At 51.2% G+C, this 22,689-nt stretch overlaps 2 protein-coding genes and 1 long non-coding RNA gene across 3 annotated transcripts in view; 1 reads left to right on the top strand and 2 right to left on the bottom strand.

Moving 5' to 3' along the window:
* Positions 1-22,689, top strand: part of NGEF (neuronal guanine nucleotide exchange factor) — a 218,919-nt gene that overhangs the window by 32,671 nt on the left and 163,559 nt on the right. The gene's annotated exons all lie outside the window — the stretch shown is intronic.
* The window catches only part of INPP5D (inositol polyphosphate-5-phosphatase D), a 107,564-nt gene that overhangs the window by 40,495 nt on the left and 44,380 nt on the right, over positions 1-22,689 (bottom strand). The window contains exons 3-9 of the mRNA XM_079134831.1: positions 20,849-20,999; positions 18,219-18,390; positions 13,672-13,812; positions 7,301-7,388; positions 1,609-1,689; positions 1,418-1,489; positions 309-432 (exon numbers count right to left, since the gene is read on the bottom strand). Coding sequence (XP_078990957.1) covers positions 309-432; positions 1,418-1,489; positions 1,609-1,689; positions 7,301-7,388; positions 13,672-13,812; positions 18,219-18,390; positions 20,849-20,999 — 829 coding nt within the window. The remainder of the gene's footprint in view (positions 1-308; positions 433-1,417; positions 1,490-1,608; positions 1,690-7,300; positions 7,389-13,671; positions 13,813-18,218; positions 18,391-20,848; positions 21,000-22,689) is intronic.
* On the bottom strand, positions 9,491-11,331 carry LOC306656923. Its single transcript, XR_013762669.1, has 2 exons — positions 10,786-11,331; positions 9,491-10,717 (listed from the first exon to the last, which is right to left on the bottom strand). It is a non-coding gene; the product is annotated as an uncharacterized lncRNA (long non-coding RNA).

Below are 22,689 nucleotides of genomic sequence, written 5' to 3'. Positions count from 1 at the left end.
CATGGAACGGCCACAGCCACACAAGACTGTCACTCCGCAGGGCATGCCAAGTGAGGTGTGAGCTCACTTCCCAGGGTCCAGAGGGGAGGGGGCAGAGCACATAGGGGAGGCCCCATGAGAGGGGACCTGGGAGCAGGGTAGGAATTCCAGGGGCAGGGTGAGGTGCGGTGGGCACCCTGGACAGCAGCCACCTTACAGAGTGCCCAGCAGAACTTGCTTTTCGAGGCTGATCACTGATCAGTCACCTACTGCAGGTCACTGGTAAAAGCCCTGGCAGAACCACTGTGAGACAGGCGCAAGGGTCTTACTTTTCTTGTGGCTGTAGAACTTGTCCTCAGAACCATCCTTGGACTTCTTAATGATCAGTTTTCCGGACTCAACGTCGACCTTGAGCTGCATTTTCTGAGAGATCCCCAGAGACTCTGACTTCACCTTTGCAGAGGAAGAGATGTGCTTTGTTGATTTTCTGGCTGGGCTTTGGTGACACCAACCCATGAGTCCCTCTGGCTGGGCAGCCCTGGGTCAGCGTCCTCTGGGGGGCCATCAGGCTGTTGGCTCCTGGTCTCCCTCGCCCCAGCCCGCATGCGCATACTCCACTGCATCCCCTGAGAATCGCCCAAACCCGGGGTAGCCTGTTCTATCAACAGGCTCGGTGGAGGAAACAGCCGAACTGTTGCGGAGTGGCTCGTTATGTTAATCTGTTTTGCCAATGACTTCCAGAAAGGCCTTTCGTGACAAACTCCTGGGCCTTGTCACAACCACTAGCTGAACATCTACTGATAACAACTAGAAGAAAAGACAGTGGCCTGGGCAGGCTCAGGAAATGGAAATCTCTCTCTTGCAGGATTATTTTCAGGACCAGGGAGGACTTTGGGGTGGGGAGCAGGGGTGTTTCACGCTGTGTTTCTGAGTGTGGGGATCAGGCTGGCTGGATACACCCCAACCACTGGGGGTCATTTTTAAAACACACGCTTCTGGACCAAGCCTGGAGGTCCTGGACCAAGCCCGGAGGTCCTGGACCAAGCCCGGAGGTCCTGGACCAAGCCCGGAGGTTGTGATCCAGCCACTGTCAGGGAGGTCACAGCAGTTGTCTCGTCTTGGTCTTTAACTACCCGTTGCTGCCGGGACCCTATTTTGCATGTTTCATGTAGCTCATTCCTCCCATTTTGAGGACAAAGTTTATAGCACCCTGGGCCAATGAGGAGCTCGTCCCTGGCATCCTCCCCACGAAGGGGACTTCACTGATGTCCACAGGCCCAGATTCTGACGTTTAACATCTCCCCAGCCAGGAAGTTCCACCGACTGCTGTTCTCCACAATTAGGTTCCTTCCCCTTCCACAGCTTAAGCCAAAGGCATTCTTTTCCCAGGGACCAGTATGATCCCCAAAGGCCAGGCTCCACTGTCATGGCCACTTACCTCAAAGGTGACTGGAGGGATGAGGGAACGCCGATGGGTAGACTCGGGGCCCTCATGCAGCAGAGCCTTGACCTGCGGGCAGCAGCAATGAGTGGAGTCAGAGGGGACACAGAGCCTGCAACCTGGGCATTCTCTGTGCAAACAGGAGACCCCCAAGGAGTCACGAGAAGCTGCAGGGCCCCCTGCAATACCTTATCTTCAATAGAGGACAGCAGACTTGTCAGTTGGCTGAGCTTGGCCACCATGTTGATGGGATTGGCCTCCCCAGGCACCTGGGACACAAGGACAAGAAGAAACGGAAGTGGCACTGACTGAGGGGTCATCAGGAAGGAGGCATGACGCCGAGCACGCCCCCGCCATCACTATCATTACCCCTCTGCACACGAGGACACTGGGATTGCCTACAGGCATCTCAAAATCCTCATGGCCGAGAAAGGGCTCTTCACGTCCTGGCTCTGTCTGCCCCTCCTACGGGCTTTGTCAACCCGCCGACTCAGTTGTGTCGACTCTAGGGCCATCTTTGATTACAGCCTTCCCTCCCTCCTACATCGCCTGCTCTACTTCCAACATAAACCCATTCCCACCGCTTAAAACCCAAGGCCGGCCGCTTGCCCCGCAGGGAGAGCCCTGTCCAAACTCCCCAGCCTGCCAGCGCAGCCTCTGGCTCCCGCACTGCAGCCCTGCCTAGAGCCACACTTCCCAAGGACTCTACAGGGACTTGGATTTCACCTGGGAAGGGCACTTTCTTGTCATTCAGGTCTCAGACCCCTTGGGAGATCTTCCCTGTCCCCACCAGCTAGGACAACCACCAGGTGGTTGCTATCAGTGCAGTTCCTCCATTTATGGCCTCACCGTTTGCTGCCCCTGCTAGAACATAGGCTCCATGAGGATTGAGACCAAGGACACTGTGACCAGAGCAGCAACCTGGGTGCTAGGAACGCCATCTGACCAATGAAGAGGCTCAGTAGAGTTGTTTGGTGAACAGAGGAGCCCAGAGAGCTCAAGTTACTATCTGTAGTCACACAGCTAATAAAAGGCAGAGCAGAACCTGTACCCTGTCTGCTTGGCATCAAGTCCATGCTATCAAGCACTTATTTACAGAATAAGCACTTATCTATTCTAAGCTACACAGGCTGCCAGGAGCTGGAGATGTACTGTTAGTAGGAAAACATCCCTGCCTTGCAGAAGGATGAGGAAATCAGACACATGCAACGCATCAGCCTGGCTATGTTCGCTTTCAACCTCAGCTTCCCACCTTCTACTAAGTAGCCCACTTCTGCCCTCCCCCGTCACCACTGCAGCCCCTACCACTGCCAGGAAGTGGTTTTGTTGTGAAAGTGCACTCTCTCTGGCGTGCTTGCTCTGCTCTCTTGCCCTGTGATACCCTCTGCCTGGTGATAACGCAGCAAGAAGGCTGCCACCAGATAGTGAGCAGATGCAGGTACCTGCCCTTGGGCTTCCCAACCTCCACAACCATAGGCCAGAACAAACCTCAGTTCTTTATAAATCACTTGGCCTCAGGTAGCTGGTTATAGCAACAGAAAATGGACCAAGACACAGTCCACCACTCGCGTCGGCACCCCTTCCTCTCCCAGTCACCTCGTCACCACCATGGTGGCAGTTAATGCTCGTCAGGGCTTTCTCTGACTACTTTTTAAGAAAGCTCCCAATCTGTCTATAGATATTATTAATGAGGGAAGTGGTGGAAAGGAGTGGGTCTAGACACAGTCAAGGGCAGAGCCGAAAGGCTGGCTGTGAGCTAAGAAACGCTGATCGGCAGGTGGGACAGTTCTGTAACCCCTCATTTTGGGGTTGTTTTCCTCACAAAGAACTAAGCCAGCATGGATTCAAGCCTCCTTGCCTCGCTGTGTGCATGCTTGAGATCACCTGCTTTCTCCCCTGGGCAGCTGCTCAGCAGCTTTAGGCCGGTGTCTCCCTCTTTGGATTTGTGACTCTGGGGGACGCTGGCAGAATCTTAGAACTTCTGCCTAATCACAATGATCGGCTGATGAATTCTTCTAACAAGCACGTTTTAAATCGGGGGGGGGGGGGGGGGCCCAGGGACAGGGTGTGTGTGCATGTGTGTACAGCTCGCATACACCTGGGATTTGAGTGTGGGTCCAGACTGTGGCTTTCCGGTTGTATTATCCCCCAGGGACATTTGGCAACATCCAGAAACATTTCCATGCATCACAACTGGGGAGGCTAATGGCATTCAATGGGTAGAGGCCAGCACACAGGACAGTCCCCCACAACAAAGAACTCCCCAAGCCAAAATGTCACCGATGTTTAGGCTGAGGGTTCAACTCACAGGTAGCCTGTCGGGTGGGTTGGCCTGGGTGTCACCTGTGGGTTACACAAGTTGGCCAGTTATTCCACTTTGCTTCTTAGCTGCACTTTGCTCGCTTTCTTTCTTTCATACTGGGGGCTGAACCCCAGGTGCTTTACCACTGCACTACATCTCCAGCCCCCACCCCTCTTTTTATTTTGAGACAGGGTCTCACTAAGTTGCTGAGGCTGGTCTCGAATGTGCAATCCCCCTGCCTCAGCCTCCTGAGTCCCAAGATTATAGGTCTGCCTCACCCAGCTCAGCTGCACTTTTCAAAGGGGATGCAGGCTCCAAAAGGTTAACAAACTCCCTCTTTTTTTTTTTTTTTAATTTTTAAATTTTATTTGTTCTAATTAGCTGTACATGACAGTAGGATGCATTTAACTACTTTGATAGAGTGTGAGCTATCATTTGTCTGTTGTACAGATCGCAGGATCACTTGGTCATGCAGTCATACACGTACTCGAGGTAATAACGTCTGTTTCACTCCACTATCATTCCTTCCCCCACACCCCTTCCCTCCCTTCACTCCTCTCTACCTAATAAAAAGTAACTCTCTTCTTCCCCATCCTCCACCCTATTGTGAATTAGCTTCTGCCTATCAGGGAAAACATTCGGCCTTTGGTTTGGGGGGTTTGGCTTATTTCACTTGGCACGATGTTCTCCAACTCCATCAGTTTGCCCCCTTCCTTCTTTCTGCACAGGGCAGAACCGGGACTCTCCACCGGCCCGGCCTGTCACCCTTTTGACCAGATTGCTCCCAGCAGCCCTCGAATAGATTCCATGCCGGGGTCTGGGTGTGTTGCCTGCCTTCCTAAGGCTAAGGGCTTGCGTGGCAAGGGACTGTGCTGCTCAGATGCCAGACTCACCGGCATCCTCACCGCTTATCTAGCCCTGCACTGTGGGACACCACCACCCCAGTTCACAGGCCAGGGGACCAAGGGCCCATGGGGTGAGCCTTCCTGACCCAGGCCACACCCTCTTCTGTCAGGCAGCCTCTCAGAACACCCTCCTGCTGAATTCTGAAGGTGTACCAAGGATGACATTCTCTGCTCTCCTTTAACCCAGTAAGTCCCAAGTTTTCAGTTCTGCAAATTCTTCAACAAAATTGACACGGGTGCATTAAAGTAGGCTAGAAACCACAATCTAGAGCTCATATATCCTTTGAATATTTTTCATATATACCTTTTCAAATGCTGTAATCATTCACCTGTTTTCTCAGTAAGACCAGACCTCAAAGTTACCATAAGAGGTATATTTATTTCTGGATTTAAGTTTCTACAGGTGTTCCCCATCTGGGGCCGCAAACAAAATGAACTGAAACCCAGGGTCTCTTGGGGGGAGACCACCCCCACCCTGTCACTGCTCAGTCCTACCTCCAAATGCAAACACGCAGTCCTCTCCCGGCAGACCCTCACCCTGACCACTGCTGGCCTTCTCTGGAGGCCTGTCTCCTAATCCACTTCAAGGACTTGGCTGCACATTCTTCCCCTCAAACCAAGTTCTAGTGCCTAGCTGGGCCCCTGTTCCATCTAGATTTGCTTTTGCTTTCTTAGAAATTAACCCATCATTCACTTCAAAGAAATACGTATATATTTTTTTCCTGGTGAATTTTTTCAGTTGTATAAATAGAACACAAATACATTTTCTCTGTAAAAAATTCTGTGGAAGACCAAAATAGGCCACCTCAAAATATTCTTCTCTGGCATATTTCAAGATGGCTATTCACAGATACTGCCGACACAGGAATAGTTCTGAAAGGCTGTCTTTTTGTAAAAGAAACCTGCAACCGTCTCCATTGGTAGTCAACCGCAGGCTCTCCGCGGTCCGCCACGTGCTGTCTAGATCTAGGAAAGGCCGCGTGAACACCTCGCCCAGGGAGGCTTGGGTGCGGACTTCACCTGTTCTTTCGTTCTTTTCTTTTCGAGATGGGGTCTCGCTTGTTGCTCAGGCTAGCCCCCAACTCCTGGGCTCAAGTGATCCTCCCACCTCAGCCTCCAGAGCAGCTGGGTCTACAGGTGGCGCCACCACACCCGGGTCACCTCCTCCTCCAAAGGCTGCTGCTGCCTGAGAGGCTGAACAGTTAGGAAGCTTTGCTTCCCCCTGCGTTCCCTCCCTCCCACGGGGTATGACCACCCACCACCACCACCTGGCCACACTCCCAGCCCCTGCTGCTTTCCTCGTCTCACAGTGGTATAAAAACTTCAATCACTGACCCTTCTGAGTCTCAGTGTGTGAAGCTCCCACGTGTATGCCTGTAATAAATGTCCTGTTGTCCTGTTCACCTGTCCACTCCGAGTTTGTCCCAGAAACTTATGTGAACTTCAGGAAGCAGAAGGAAAGGTTTAACTCCCCTACAACTCAAGCAAGCAATGTGGACAAACTCAAAGTCGCCACTTCTCCCTAGTTCCACCCGGCCTCCCAGCGATGAGAGTGGCCCCTCAGGTTTAGTGCCTCTGGTTTGCTGTCCACCATGAGCTGACGCCACCCTTCACATGTCGATCCACCATTTGCACTTTCACCCAACACGTGTGACTGGAGACCTGCCTACAGCAGTCCCTACACCTGGGAACTCTGCGCCTTGCTTGCTTTCACCTTCTCTCTATGTTTATGTGGCTTCCCATATTTTTGCTCTTAGAGGCAAAGCTATGGTGCCCACCTTCGTCTGTACCTCAGAGGTGGGGTCCTTAAGATGGCCGCCTAACAGGTATTGCTTGAAGGGTGGGTGCAGATCAAATTTGCACATGAACAGGCTTTCCACTCCCACCAGGAGAGGGATGAGCCCCTCCCCCAGACAAGGGGCCCTGACTCAATCAGCTTTAGCCATCAACTTTTCGCTGTTAAGTGAGAGCCCACTTTGAATGTCACTTCAGGGTGACCTGCCCAGGAGGATGGAAATCTTTCCTTGCGTACATTGCCTATTCCCCAACCGTCTTCAGTGAAGCCTTGTTTAGAGCTTTTCCCCATCTAAAGAACTGGGTTGTTTTTACTTATCTGTTGGAGTTTCTTTTTTGGAAAGCATGCTAACCTTTTGTCCCTAATATTTATAGCAAATATTTTCCCTCAGGACACTGTTTCTGCTTGTTTTTATAACTTTGACGAGGACAACTTTTTTTTACAGTTTATGCTTCATGGACACCTTGACCGTGGCCTCCAGCCCCATGGAGAGTGGCACTGGGGAGAGGCGCCTTCTCTGGCTCCTCCTGGAGCAAGCAGCAAGCCTCCAGTTGAGGCACCTCTTTTCTTTCTTCTCAGTGTCTGGTGAGCAAGGGTGGGAACAGGTCCTGTGTGCCTCCTTACTCAATGCTAAATAGGCAGTTTAGCTGATGGGCACATAATTTGAAATCCTTACTCTTCAAATCAAAATCTGGCACGGGGAATGCCTTTCGGGAAGGGCCAGGATGCGGGTTCCCCCCTCCACCTCCAGGTCCACGTTTGCTCGGCAGAACTGGGGTAGTCGGTGCTCTCTTCTCCTTCTCAGCCCTTGAGACATTGCGAGCGCATCCCCCTCCCTGGGCTTGTTAAGTCCATCTTTCCACCCCAAGACCCTTTACCTGAGGACGAGAACGGAGGCCAGGGGACAGCTGCTGGTCAAATAACTTCTGCAGAGATTCCAGCGATGGGAGAGTCCGGACAACTTCCCTGGAGGCCGGGGGACCAGGTGAAGATCAGGGGTTAGTGGGGACCGAGAAGGTGCGTCCAAGACAGCTCAGGCTCTAGCTGGAGACACTGTCACTCTCGGCCTGGCAAAAGCAGGTGATCCTCCCCCAAGGACAAGCCCGGGCAAAGATCAATCAGCCTGCCAGTGCTGCCCCTCCACCCCAGCCCCCCATCCTTTCCCTTTCCACGTCAAACTGGAGTGGAAATGTGTAGAACCAAGTTTACCTTAGTTTGGTCTTAGCCACATGAGAACACGTAGCCTGTAGAAAACCCCAATCCAGACTCACAAAACTACTTCGAAATCACTTAGGAATCCGTGGTTCCCAGCCTAAGTATTCATGGGAGTCACACACACACACACACACACACAACTCCAGTTAAAAATGCAAATTACTGGGCTCCAAGCTGATTTGGTCCGGAATCTGCATTTTAAATACAAGGGCTTCCTGGTGCTGGGGACTGGTGGATTCTGATGCAAATCCCTTTCTAGCAGCTTCGAGGGAGCCCAGAGGGATTTTTCCATTGTCAAATCCAGAGACAAATCTAATACTAGGACTTTATCGTTTCTTTGTTCCCTTCCCATCTCTTTCTATTGTTTTCACGTTTTAAGCATGGTGAGCAGACAATTTTGAGTTTGATTTTTCACTTATTTCATCAAAAACTGTTCATGTTTGTACATGTTTAACATCCTAATGATTTCAAAATAGTCTATCAAGTAAATGTGCCAAAATCAGTTGTTAGATATTTGGGTTACTCTGAGATCTTTGCTATTATAAATAAAGGCTGCTCTGAATAGCTTTGTTCATATAGCTTTTCTGTTCTCATTTCCAATTACAGAATTAGAATGATCAGGAATTCTGGCTCCTGGTCAGTTTCCCCAAGCCCTGGAGTGATGATCTCAAGCTCTGCTCAAACCTGCTTGACCAATATCACCTCTGCATCCTTTTTCACTACATTTTCCTCTTTCTCTTTTTTAATATGCCTAACGTTGTACTTTAATATTAATGAATATAGCATGCCAAGGCCCTGGGTTGGATCCCCAGCATTACAAAGAGAATGGACTTGCATATCTTTTATTTCTAATGCCTGTATTTTTCTGGTTGATTTCTACTGCATTTCTCCAAACATAAACTGTTTTTCTCCTTTGTCAATTTTCTGCTGAAAATTTTGTTAATATTTTTGTATATTGCTGTAAGATTTACATCTTGTTTTGCTTTTTAATTTAATCTAGTTTGTACTTATTCCTGTTATGTTATTTTTATCCTAGATGGCATGGATTTCATTGTAAAGTTATTTGTAATTTTTTTATTCTAATTTTCATCCTTTCCTTGGTAATTTTGTTGCTTACTACAGTTAGAAATTGATCATCAGTATTCAATAGCGAGTAATTATTTGCTTACTCTAAATTGTTTTCTAACTCTGTTTAAGATTGTTACATATGAATCAGGCAAAGGCGATGGGGCACACCTGTATTCCCAGCAGCTTGGGAGACTGAGGCAGGAGGATCGTGAGTTCAAAGCCAGCCTCGCAATAGGGAGGCGCTAAGCAACTCAGTGAGGCACTGTCTCTAAATAGAATACAAAATAGCCCAGAGTTCAATCCCCAATACCCCGACCCCCAAAAAAGATTGTTATATGGGTTTCATGTATGTTTAATTCCTTACCCCGTACAAAGTTTCATTTATTTATTTATTTTTGTTTTGGGGTTTTTTTGTTTATTTGTGTTGCTGGGGATTGAACCCATGGCCTTGTGCTTGTGAGACCAGCATTCTACCAACTGAGCTACATCCCCAGCCCCAAAATTTTATTTTTTGATACATAGGGAAACAGTCCACTTCCCACCATATCACTATTCAGTTTGGCCCGGTGTTCCATTTCTTCCCATAATTCTTTTGGGTATGGCATGAGCTCTTCTTAAGTATGGTAGGATTTGTTTCCAGTCTCCATAATTCCTTCAAATAGATCCAGAGCTCCCTGTGCGTGCTAGGCAACATCACATTTGAGTATTTGTAACCAACATCTTACAGTTTCAAAGATGGTGTTTTATTTTACTGACTTTGATGATTTTTGCTTTTGGTTTTTTGCTTGTTTGTTTGGCACTGGAATTGAACCCAGGGGTGCTAACCACTGGGCCCTTTTCATCTTTTGAGACAGGGTCTCGCTAAGTTGCTGAGGCTGGCCTTGAACTTGAACCCCTTTTACCTCAGCTTCCCGAGTTGCTGGGATTACCAGCGTGCACACCAAGCCCGGCCTTTTCCACTGACTTTGAAATGGTCATCCCAGGACGGGGTGCAGCTCAGTAGTACAGCACTTTGCCACCATCCTATCATGCACAGGCTGGGCTCCAGTCCCAGCACCACCAAAGAAGAAAAAAGGAAAAAGGAAGAAGAAAATGAACAAGTCAGGACTCTTCTAGGGACACAGGATGGAGGGGAGAAGCGGGCAGCAGGAGTCTGGTTTCCATATTCCCCGGCTCTGCCCCTCTTCAGACACAGTGGTACTGTTTTAAATGATCGTTTCATCAAAGAATTCTGGGCTAAATCATTTTTCAAAAGCTCTACTTCAGAATGTGTTTTAACATTGTCTAGATCTCTCTCTTTTTCCTTTTTCAAAACACTATCCAGAAAGTACAAATAACACAAACTGAATCTTCGGATATTCTGAGAATAATGCTAATCTCTGTGTATTTCTAACTGCTTTGAAACTTGAAGAAATCTGAATGGTTCCCAGACACATTTGGCGGTGTCATTTAGGGTCAAAATGATCAATGACACGCAGGGACTCGAACAGGAATGGTACAGGAGATGGAGCTTTTGACCCAACAGTGATAGAAACGAAATCAGGCCAAGGAAAGCAAACGCAGCTGAGTAAGGGTTTAACTGGGGAGTCTGACCTCAGGGAGAAGGGAGAGGGCAGGCCGCCCCTTCCCCCAGCACAGGAAGAGGTCACTTTTCACCAGTACTGAGGTGGGGGGAGACCCTGGAGACTTCCTGTGACCCTACTCCAGGATCCTGGTCTCCAGGGTCAACTTGATTTGAAACGAGGGTGAGAAAAGGCGCTTTCCTTATGCCACCAGGGCGAAGGACAGGAAAAGACTTTTAGGAACAGCTATGAGTCCTGGCCCCAGAGCTCATCCCCTCTATGGTCCCTGTGGTGGCCTGTCTGTCTCAGGAAGACTTAAGAACTGGCCTTATCCTACAGAAAGAATTTGTTCAGGGAAGCCACTGCTAACTAGTCCCTAGAAGGCTTGCCTCTGGCCTCTGGGAAGGGTTGAGCCCCCTGCAGGCCTTTCTGGATTCCCCAGAGGGATGGCTGGCTTTCCCCTTGTCTCTGGGAGCTGATTGATTTCCCCCAGGTTCCTGTTCAGTTTCAGAGACGACCCTGCGACTCCAGACCCCAGAGGGTGTTCAGGTGTTTCGTTATTCCCTTTGTGTTTTCTTCCTTGAATTTTTTTTTTTTTTTTTTACTCTTTTTTAATCTTGCTTTAGCAAGAATCTCTCATGCGGTATTAAATAATCAGGTGAGAAATGGCATCTCTTTTGTTCAGGAGTTTAATGGAATCACTTAATGGCTCCCTGTCAAGCGTAATTGGTTTTGCGTTGACACACATTGCTTATCCTTCAAGTCCCTTTAAAAAAAAAAAAAAAAAGAGTTTTTAAAGCGAGGAATGAATTGAAAATGTTAGCTCTTGGGCCGTCTATGCACGTGACTCCTTCAGGTGTTAGTCTGGAGCTAACGCACGGTGTTTTCTGCATGTGGGCTGGTCTTCCACTGCATCAGCACCTGGGTCAGGTCAGAGGAGGCCCTCAACGTGTGTGTTGAGTGAACGAATGAGTGAACATGCTGTTCTAATCAAAGCAGTTTGAACCTTGGGCTTATCATTTCATGGAGTTACGTCAGCAGGGGTGGCAGTGGGGAGGGGAAACACAATTTTGTTGTTACTTAGATTTTCTTTTTCTTTTCTTTTCTTTTTTTTTTTTGGACCAGTGACTGAACCCAGGGGCACTTCACCCCCTCAGCCACATGGCCAGCCCTTTTTCATATTATTTAGAGACAGGGTCTTGCTAAGTTGCTTGGCCTCCCTAAATTGCGGAGGCTGGCTTGGAACCTGCAATGCTTCCTGCTCAGCCTCCTGAGCTGCTGGGATTACAGGCCAAGTCACTTAGCAATTCCTAAGATTTTCTGACATTCTACCCCTCAGTTAACCATGTCTGTTGCTTGACCTACAGAGGTGAAGACTGGGTTGCTGTGCCTCTATCCTAACCTGAGGTCAGGCGTTTGGTCAGTAGAGAAGAGAGAGCAGGAGAGCTGAAGGAAGCTCTTTGTGCTGCACCATGCACCAGAGGAGTGGGCAGGTGGGGGCTCTTCTGTCCCCAGCGAGGGGAACGCTGGTGGGAAAAGATGCTGTGCCCCCAGAAGTCTGGGGGAGGCCTAACGAAGACTTAAAGCTGTGTTTCCTCCTCAAGTGCATGGTCAGGTCAGCGTCTCTGCCGCAGCAGTAATTAAAGCTTGTTATCATCCATCATGAAAGGATGTTTTTTAAAAAAGAAAGTGTCACTCATACGCGTTTCCCTGGTTTATTAGTGGTTTATAAATGCAGCATCCAAAGGAACAAAGTCTGCCATGGACGCATGTAAAAAACGATGGCTCCATTTGCTACAGAATGACATTTGTTGAAGGTCGGTGCGTTGAGATGGAGCCAGACTGGCCAATTTGAAGACTGCTCCATTTGTCAGAGAAATTGTTTGTCAAATTTACCAGATGTACTGATTGTGCTTTTAGGAGTTGAACTTGATTTCTGACAATGGCAGAGCCTTTTCTGTACATCACCTAAGCCACGATTGACATGGCAACAGAGGAACTAGCCGGAGAATCTGGAAGCTGCTGTGTGTGAAGTAAAACAAAGGAGCACAGGTCCAGGAGTCCTCGTCCACAGGAAATGGCAGTTTTCCAGCCGAAACACTGACTTTTCATTTATGACAGGTTTGTTTTGACTCCTTGTAACTCTATGAGTATGTGAGTGCGTGTGTGTGAGTGTGCGTGTGTGAGTGTGTGTGTGTGTGAGTGTGTGTGTGAGTGTGTGTGTGTGTGTGAGTGTGTGTGAGAGAGTGTGTGTGTGTGTGTGAGTGTGTGTGTGTGTGAGTGTGTGTGTGCGTGTGTGTGTGTGAGTGTGTGTGTGTGTGTGTGTGTGTGTGTGTGTGTGCATCAGGGATTAAACCCAGGGCACTTTACCACCGAGCCACATCCCCTGCCTGTTTTACTTTTATTTTTATTCTGAGTCAGGGTCTCCCTATACCACTGAGCCCAGCCTTGAGCTTTCCATCCTCCTGCCTCAGCGCCACCGCCCCCCACCCCAGTTTTAAGCTTTTAAAATATTATTCTTTGCTAATTTCTCTTACTTTTGCACTTCTAGCAATTAAAATGCAATTAAACTTGAAGTTCAGTTTAAGGTTAATGAAATAAAAATGTCAAATCGAGAGAATCTTTACAAAATCAGAATTTTTTTACCATTGGTTGTTTAATGAATTCAATATTGGAAAATTGAACTTTTGGTGAATTACTTTGAAAAATAGCCATCACTGGAAATCTTGGGCTATCACCACCAACCCAGAAGATAAACTGGTGCCCTTAGGTGCCCATCAATGTGCTGGCTGCCGTAGGAAGAATGGGAGCCAAAGGCTAAAGAGGATCCTGACCAAGAGACCTCTGCCTCTCCCCACTTCCCAGAGCTACTGACTTCAAAATAACATTTTTTTTTTTTTTTTTTTTTTGCACTGGGGATTGAACCAAAGGGTGCTTAAGCCCTGAGCCACATCCCCAGCGCTTTATATTTTTAAATTTGAGACAGGGTCTCACTAAGTTGCTTAGGGCCTCGCTAAATTGCTGAGGCTGGCCTCAAACTTGCAATCCTCCTTCCTCAGCCTCCTGGGTAGTTGGGATTACAACGGTGCTCCACCGTGCCTCAAATAAACTTTAGTTAGACAACAAAACAGGCAGGAGCTGCTGCTCAGTGGTGGAGCATTTGCTCGTGTTCCATCCCAGCACCAGGAAGTACACTCGCACACACATGCACACACACACACAGGGGCACACACACTATAGCTCAGATGCTATGAAAACAAACCTTGCAGACAACCACAAAGCTCTACCCGCTGCCCAATTACTGTGAGGGCAGCAGGACAGTGGGACAGCCCAGGAGCTGAGTTTCCTCCAGGCGTCTTCTGCTGCTGCGTCCTCCACCCGCCCCGCCTAGGGCCTGCTGTTACCCATAGAGCTCCTTGCAGAGCAGTGAGGTCAGTTTCCTCAGGTGGGGGAGGCTGCTGGAGCCCGTCTTCACAAAGTCAGAGTCCAGGGCCAGCTGGGTGCTCAGGTAATCTTGGATGGCTTTCAGATGCTCTTCGGGAAGCCTGAAGAGGAAAAAGCAAAACAGAAGCAGTCACGGCAAGGGCCATGATGCGCTGGGTTCCCTGGTCTCAGGCTGAGCCGTAGTCTTGGAGGACAATGCCTGCAAACCTGCGCGAAGGCCCCTGGGCCTCTCTGCAGGGGAGGCCCAGGTAAGAGCGAGGTAGAGGCATCAGCAAGAACAGGTGTCTCTCCTCGGGTGCTGCTGGAACGGCTGGGGCTTGGGAAATGGATGTCCTTTAAAAAGAAGACAGACGGGGGGCACGCCTGCAATTCCCCCGCCTCCTCTACTCACGAGACTCAGGGGGCCAGAAGTCTGGACACGGCAAGTGGCTTTGGCTTACACGCCAACTCCAAATCCACAGCCAAAGCTGGAGTGCCACACTGGTGAGCTCAGAGCCATCCCAGGCTCAGGGGGACGTCTGGGTAATGACAGGGCTGGGAATGGAGGTGGCAGCAGGACTGACCAGGTGTCCCGGCTTTGCCCTCCCTGATCTGGCCCCAGTTTCTAATTCAAAAAATGAATGGGGTGGGGCCAGGGTTGTGGCTCAGTGGCAGAGCGCTTGCCTAGCACTGTGAGGCACTGGGTTCGATTCTCGGCACCGCATATAAATACACAAATTAAATAAAGTTTTGTACACAACTAAAACAAGAAAAAATTTTTAAAAGGAGGGGTAATAAAATAAAATAAAAAGTGAATGGGGGCTGGGTGCAGTGGCATGTGCCTGGAATCCTAGCAATATGGGAGGCTGAGGCAGAAGATTCACAAATTCAAAGCCAGCCTCAGCAACTTAGAGAGACCCTGTCTCAAAATAAAAAACAAAAAGGACTGGGGATGTGGCTCAGTGACAAAGCCCCTCTGAGTTCAACCCCTGGTAACCCCCCTCCCTGCAAAAAAAAGTGAATGGACTGGCACATGCCAGCAATCCCAGAAACTGGGGAGGCTGAGGCAGGAGAGTTGCATGTTTGAGGCCAGCCTCAGCCACTTAGTGAGACCCTGTCTCAAATTAAAAAATAAAATAAAAAGGAGTGGGGATGTAAGAAAAAGAAGACTTGACATAAAGATACAGACCATGCTTATCCAAGAAGGTTAAGTTTGCTCAGAAACCTTGTAATAATTAACTTGTTACCCGTGACCTAACTGAGGAGACCCAACTGACTTGCACAAAAGACAGCATAGGGAGTCTTGTCATCAAGAATGATCTAAAGGCGGCCCTCCATGTGAAAGGGACGTGGCAGCCACCGGAGGTGAGCTCTAAAGCACAGTGCAGAACCAGCTCTGGAGCCGGGGTGCGACGGAGCCCCTCGTCCCTCCCCGCCATTCACTGGCGCTTTCCCAGGCTGAGTTAGCTGAGAAGCAAACCTACGGAGACACCTCTCCTGGACCCGACCTGCCCCTCTGCCTCTGCGGTGAGACCAAGGGGACCTGCGCACAGGTGTGCAAGTGTCCTGAAGGACCGCGGCTCAGCGGGTGCCCTCAGCCCCGCTCCCAGGCCTTCCTGGTGGCTGGGCGTCCTGCCTGCTCTGCCCCAGCCTGGCAGGACCCCTCACCTACACCTGAACCCCATCAGCAGGACTAATCAGGCAATGGAGTCCACAGGAGTGGGGGAGTGTTGAGGGCACCTTGGGGGTCCCCGAACGCCAAGGAGTCGACTGCATTTGGCATCTCGACTTGGGAGAAATAGAAACCCAAGGAAACAGCAGGACAGGGTCTCCCTGGAACTTTCAATAGCATTGGTTATTTGGAATATATTGGGGTGATCGTGACAAGGTACCAATTGGTTAAACACTGACGATTCGGCTCTTGGGCAAAACAGCCAGTGGCTTGGCTTGTACCCGCAGGCGCTTCCTTTGTGTTTTGCCAAATCGGAGGATAGGAGGGCAGCCCAGTTTGGGAGTGGTGGGAGCTTTTCTCACAAAGAAGCCCCCAAATGCTTTTGAGTTATTAATTCATGGACGAGACGGTGCGCTGACTTATTAATTCATCCAGCATATCATGGCGCCTGCTTAGGCCATGGGCTAAGCCAGGGGACACGAGGGCCCCTAAGCGTAGCTTCCTTCCTGTTGCAGCCTGCTCCCCAGGCCTGTCTGAAGATGAGGCAAAGCCCTCCGATGTGTAAGTCGTGACCCGCTCTCAGGAGACCTCTTCGTCTCCCTTCCGGCCACCAGAACTGTAGCTGGGGTGGAAAGTCAACTCTGTCCAGACGAGGAGGGAGGTGTGGGCTCACTTCGGAGAGGCTGAGGAGCTGGCTAGCCCCCTTGGGACCAGATGCCGTTTGCACCCTGGATCACACCCTGTGCCTCCACCTCAAAGGAAGGAGTGCTGGGGACAGCCTGTGCCATCCACACCGCGCCTGCAACTAGTGCTCGGCCCTGTTCCTGGGTGCCATGGAGGGCGGCCAGCTCCATGTGCCCCAGAGCAGGAAGCAGCTGTGTGGCAGGTCCATGAGGGGTACGGCTGTTCCCCGCCGGGGCTGTAGGACTGCATACACCCCATGGCAGCAGAGGTACTTATGGTGGGAAAAGAGGCTGTGGTACTTTCTGGAAGTCCCACGGGGACGCAGAGCACAGCCTCCAGAGAGCTGGGGTGTGTCTGCAGTAGAGAGCCCCCTCTTTCTACACCAGTGCCTGGGAGTCAGGCATGTGGCAAGGCCGTTGTACCCACGCAGCCAGAACTGCGCACGTGAGCCGGCTCCCTCAGGTCCACTGTTGGGTGGACAAGCTCAACAGTGGCCTGTTCTGAGGGGGCAGTGGGACCTCAGCCAGTGAGCACAGCAGGCAGGTCCACATCTGCTGCCCAGAGTCCTGCTTACGAGGTCATCTCATGCTTGTGACCTCAGGAGAGTCCTTCATGCCCAGCATGCCTGGTCTCAAACCAGGGGGAGCAACACCTGGAGCTGGTGATGTGGGAGCTGAGGGAAGGTTTTCCAGGCAGAGACAACAGCCACCGGAAGCCCCTGTGGCGGGCTTAAGTTTGGCCGGCTGGTGACAAGAAGGAGGAGCTATTTCCTTTCAGATCCTCTCCCTGGCTTCCGTCCTCCCTGTGCCCAGGGGAGCGGTGATGACTGGACAAGTCCAGGGCTCTCTTGGCCCTGGTTTCCTGTTGGGTGGGCCTGGGAAGCACCGGTGGGAGGGAGAGAGGGCAGGAGGGATGAGGCAGGTGGCAGGTCTGGCTGCTCACGCCCTGGCCTTTGGGATCACACGGCCACACTCTGCCCTCCCCAGTGATTCCCCACAACTCCACTGCACTCTGTGGACAGTGTCTGTATCAAACCCTCCTTGGGGCTCCCAATGTAAGGAACGCAGTTGCCTGCTTGTCCTCTTAGGTGCAGAGGACCCGCGTCCTGGAGCTCAGGGATCGGCTGGTCACAGGAGGAATGTGGGCAACTGGGAAAGCAGGTTGCATGGGAATGCAGCGTGTGGTCAGGGCCCCCTCAGCCCGGACACGTGGCCCTGAGAGTCCCACTCGGCCTCTGGAGATGGCCGACTCCTTCAGCTGGACCCAAGGACTCAAGTCAACAGCCTCAAGAACAGCAAGTGCTCAAAAGGCAGGGAGCTACCACATTTGTCTGCGTGTTTCCAACCTGGGCAGACCTGTCAGCCGGAGCCCCCTGAATCGCACACCCAGGGTCACGGCTCCCCTGTCCCTAGCTCCGGGTGCCCATCCCCTCTCCAGGCTCTTTTATGAATGTCACCATTTGGTCCTGTGCCCCCTACTGGGGCAATAATTTTGCGGTGCCCTCCTGGGGCCTGAAAGGGAGCCCTGTGTGGCATGAGGGCAGGGAAAATCACTCTGGGTTTCCTGGACCCTGGAGCTGACCTTTCTGAGACTCGGGGTGTGCTCTGTGAAAGGGATCCCTCTGCGTTCGGTTGTTGTGAGAATTCGTGTGCCTTCTGGGGTGACTGGCTTTAGGAACGTTGGCAGTTGTGGGTGGCGAGCTGCCCTCTGCCCCAAGGAACAGCAGTGAACTTCTAACGATGCAAGTAATTTTGCATCCACAAAGGGAATGGCTCGTGCTCTTCAGAAGGACCCAACATGTATCGACATAAAAACATTCCAAAACTTTAAAAAGTAAGCAACGAGCTGGAAGATAGATCCCCGCCCCCTTCAGGAGGATGGAGAAAGGGCTCATGTATAAGAGGTCATAAAACTGGATGACAAAACATTCAGATCTCAATAGAAAAATAGGTAAGAACAAAAGAGACTTAAGGGAGAAATAATCTCGTCTAAAACCATATAAATGTGTTTTCGACCTTGCGATTAATGACCCGAATGGAAAGGCGCACAGAGGCGGACTGCAGGAATGAGGTCCCCCTTCCTCGGGGCTGGCATGCTTACCAAGTGCGGGCCGAGAGCCGGTGCTGAGCACCACGGCCGGCCTCTGAGGGGACCTGCCAGGTGGGGACTCACCCGCTGGTGTCCATGCTCTGCAGCCGCTGAAACAGCGTCTCGGAGAGGCTTGGCCGGCTGACCTCGGCTGCTCTGGGGTTCTCAGCTGGAAGAGGTAGCTCCTTGGCCTCACAAGGCCCGCCAGAGAGTGGGATGTTTCTCGGTGGCAACTCGGGTGGAGACAGGACACTTTCTACCCAGGAGAACGGCAGCAAGGTCACTGGTGAGGATGCTGTGCATGCAGGCCTGCCCCCACGCCCCACCACAGCCCTGTGAGGTCCTGGCCACCAAGTCCAGCTCCCCGCCTGTGCCCCACAGCTCTTCCGCCTCCTCACTTCCTCCAGACTCCCTCGCTAGACAGAGCTTCCTGCAGCAGACCTGGTGTTCATGATCCTTGGGCCTGGGCCTCCTGAGGTCGTCTGTCCCACCAGGTGCAGGGGGCAGGTTGGCCTGCAGGACTACTGACCTTGGACACACAAAGCCAGGCAGGTTAGCAGCACAGACGCTGCTTTCAGAGACTGGGGCAAGTGCCTTGGACCAGGCGGAGGACAGTCCCCATGAGGCCAGAGCATAAGATGGAGACCCAGTGTGGGAGGCGGCCAGACCCCCAGCTGCTCTTTTCTCTCCTGGACCCCTCTCTCTGCACCTCCGCTTCTGCCCTCCTTCTCTCTCCCCAGACCTTGGAGATGCCTTGAGAAAGTGACAGGGTCCCCTCACTCAAACACCTGAAGGGCTAAACGAACGACTTGGAGCTGGGACCCTTGCCTGCCCCGTGTAGAAGAATCTCCTTCCTGCATGTACCACAAACACGCAAAGGTTGTTGAGTCCCCCAGGCCAGGGCCACCCTGCCCAAGCGCTTCCTACTCCCACCAGCCCCCTCCAGCCTCTAGCCACAGCACTGCAGAGGGACACTTTCCTTAGTGGCTGGAACTTCATTTCCTGTCCCCTCTGGAGCTCAGAAGATGGCTATGAGTCTGTTTTGAGCAGCGGGGCTGCAGAGCCCTGAGAAGACCTGAGCCGGTGAGACCCTTGGACCGGGTGCCGCCTGTCACACTGCTCTTGGTCCCAGTGACCTCTGAATGGCCTCCACTGGGGAAGTGAAGCCAGGGTCATGACTGGGCTTCTCTTTCCAGGCCTTACAGGAAGTGTATCAGGGTCTTTGTCCAGACAGCGTCCCAGAGGGTCACAGCAAGCCAGGGTGTGAGGGAAGTGAGGCCCAAGGGAAGTGAGGATGGTGGCATGTAGAAGCCACCTCTGCAGGACAGCTTCCCAGAGGTCAAGACCACGCCATGGCCTTGGGACCCTGGGGACATCTGGGGCACAGGCGGCCAAGGCACAGCCCTGGTGGCTATGGACTCACACAGCTCTGACCATGCCACAGCTGGACCTTGCTTATCCCCAAAGCCACCTCTACTTGGATCAGGGACGGGGAGAAGGGACATGGCCTGCCTGGGTCCCATTAGCCTCCGGGGAGCCGTGGTCCTTTAGCAAGATGCTCTGCCTGGCCCTCGCTGTCACTACCGAGGCCAGCAAGGGGGCTCTGCAAGCAGTGAGCTGTGCACCTACAGGATGGGGGTCCCCGGGAGGCGGGAAGAAGCAGGGTCGCCAGCATCAGGGGAAGGACAGACAGGGTGGCCAGCTCGTGGCTGGGGCCAGGGCCAGGGGTGCCAGCCGTTCTGGTCTCATCTCTCCCTCCCAGAAAAGCCCCAGCAGCCGAGGGGCTCAGGTAGGGTCTCCTGGTTTCTTTTAGAAAATGAACCTTAGAGAAGGAAAAAGTGTGCCCCAGGCCAGCCGCCTCCCTGAACAACTTTTCTATGTGACTTGCCTGCGCGTCTTTGTCCCCACACTGTGCAGAAGGCCACCCAGAGGCTCACGTGCTTTTAGGGGCCTTTCTTTCCCCCAACAGGTTTTTAGGGGCTGTCCTCCCTCACCCCTCCCTCCTTTTAATGATGTAAAGAAACATGTGGCTCATCCTTCCAGTTAGCTGCAAGATCTCCCTTCCTCGTGGTGAAATCATAAGGATGAAAATGGTGTTAGCTGCGTTGATTGCGTGCCTGCTGTGTTCTGGGCTCCGATCCCCACACTCCTTGACTCATTGACCCTCTGGCACTGAGAGGCAGATACAGTACTATTTTCACTGACTCTCCTTTTTTTGTTTTTTTGTTTGTTTTGTTTTGTTCTTTCTTTTTCAATTTTCTCTTTCTGGCACTAGAGATTTATTTAACGTAGGGCCCCTCTATCACTGACCTGCACCCAAAGCCCTTTCGTCTTCTTTTTTTTAAATTTGAGGTAGGGTCTCTCTAAGTTGCTGAGACTGGTCTCAAACTTGTCATCCTTCTACCCCAGCCCCTGAGTCACTCTGGTCACAGGTGCCACCTTGCCTGCTCTGTGCTGTCTCTTTGACGAGAAGCTGGTGGTTCAAAGAGGTTAAGTAACTTCCCAAAGGTCTCAAAGCCTATAAGCCGGGGAGCTGGATTGGCAATCCAGGGCAGCCTGCCTCCAGAGCTGTGCTCCTAACTTGTCCTTAACCACCAGGCCACACTCTCTCCTTCTGATACTGGCACGCACTAATCTACAGCCCTTGTGGGGCTTGGAGGGCAGGATCCGGGGGTTCCTCCCAGCCTCTTGCCACCCTGTCCAACCGGTCCTACCCGCGTCCTCCTCTGGCTCGTCGACCACGTCCTCCTCCTCCAGGGGCACCGGGTACTGCAAGTGGGTCACCAGCCCCATGTTCTCCTTCTTGTAGAACTCGATGAGCTGGTCCAGCTTAGCGAAGAGTCTCATGGGGACGCCCTCTGAGGCCTGGAGCCAGGACCCCAAACAGAAGCACGTTTTGAGGGACTAGAATGTCCCCAACCACAAAGGCCACCTGCGGCGGAGACCAGTGAGGCCGAGGGAGTGACCCTCGCATCCTGTGACCTGCAGCTCCCAAGGGCCCTTCTGCAAGAGGCACCAAGGACCCTTTTAAAGGACTTTTCTTCTTTCAGTCTTAAGCTTTTATTTTAAAAAGTATTTTGCTATCCAAAGAGTACATTTTCTTTATGGTAAAATCAGAAAATACAGATTAAAAAAAGGGGGAGTCCTGTAATCCCACGAGCCTAAGAGTGTGTGTGTTGGGTGGGGAGAATGACTGGTGTTTATTCCCCCATGGAGATAATTTTAAAATAATTTTTTAACATTTCTGTTTCTTTTTGGTGTCGAGGATTGAACTCAGGACTGTGTAACATACGAAACACATGATTTTCCATGAACTACACCCCCAGGACCAGAGGTCATTTTTTAAAATTTATTTTTTAATGTTTTTTTGTGGTGCTGGGGATGAAGCCCAGGGCCTTACACATGCTAGACTAGTGCTTTACCATTGAGTTACACCCTCAGCCACAAGTTTGTATGTGTTTATGTTTTTATAAATTTTTTTTATCATATCAGGGATCAAACCCAGTATCTCCCACATGCTAGGCAAGTGCTCTATCACTGAGTTACATTGCGAGCTTTTTTTTTTTTTTTTTTTTTTTTGTGGTGCTGGGGATTTGAACCCAGGCCTTGTGCATGTGAGGCAAGCACTCTATCAGCTGAGCTATATCCCCAGCCCCATCTGGAGCTTTTTAAATTTATATTCATTTATTTCGATATTGGAGATTGAACCCAGAGACACTTCACTGAGCTCCGTCCCCGTCCTTTTTAAATTTTATTTTGAGATAGGGTCCCACAGAGTTCCCCAGCCTGGCCTTGAACTTGCAGTCTTCCTGCCTCAGCCTCCTGAGTTGCTGCGATTACGGGCCTGCGCCACTGTGCCTGACTTTAACAATGACTTTCACATCAGGGGCCCACTGCTCCCTTGGGGGCTGTCGGCCACCTTCTTGTTGAGAGGAATGGGACCCACCATGTGTAGAAAACAAACCAATGGGCAAATGGATTTGGGTTGGAGAGGCCACCCACACACCTCTGAGCCAGAACCCTGCTGCTGCCAGCTGGGAGAGATTGCCTTGCAAGGCAAGGGCAGCGCTCTGGTCCGAAGGTCTTCAGGATAATAGATGAGTGGGATAGACTCAGACATCCAGCATCGCCACTGGGAAGCACTCAGACACCTCCTGGGGCCCCGCCTCATGTGTGGCAAAGTCCAAGGGACACAGTTGCTTTCAAGAGAATGCTGCTGTCATTCACCAGGACTCATGCCGTTCATCAAGTATTCTCTGGCTCTCTGTGCCTCTCCTTGTCTCTGTTCTGTCTCCTTGCCTGTCCATCTGTCCCTCTCAAAGTGTGCCTGCGTGCACACACGCACTCTGTGCATGGGGATGTGTGTGTTTGCATTGTACAGCTATTCGGTAGATTCGCAGTTATTCTTGTCAATAAACCCCCCTATTTCCACAAAGCCCTACACTGAGTAATCTCTTCCAGTCACCTTTCTGAAAAGTAACTTCAAAACCAGTTGTGAGCCGAAAAACAAAAATAATTTGACCCAACCCTGGATCTGTGCCCTCAATCCAGTTAA

Source organism: Sciurus vulgaris (genome assembly GCF_902686455.1).
Source record: "Sciurus vulgaris genome assembly, chromosome: 3".
Classification (NCBI taxonomy): Eukaryota; Metazoa; Chordata; class Mammalia; order Rodentia; family Sciuridae; genus Sciurus; species Sciurus vulgaris.
Note: the sequence above shows the minus strand (reverse complement) of the source record. Positions and strands in the feature narration are given on the sequence as shown.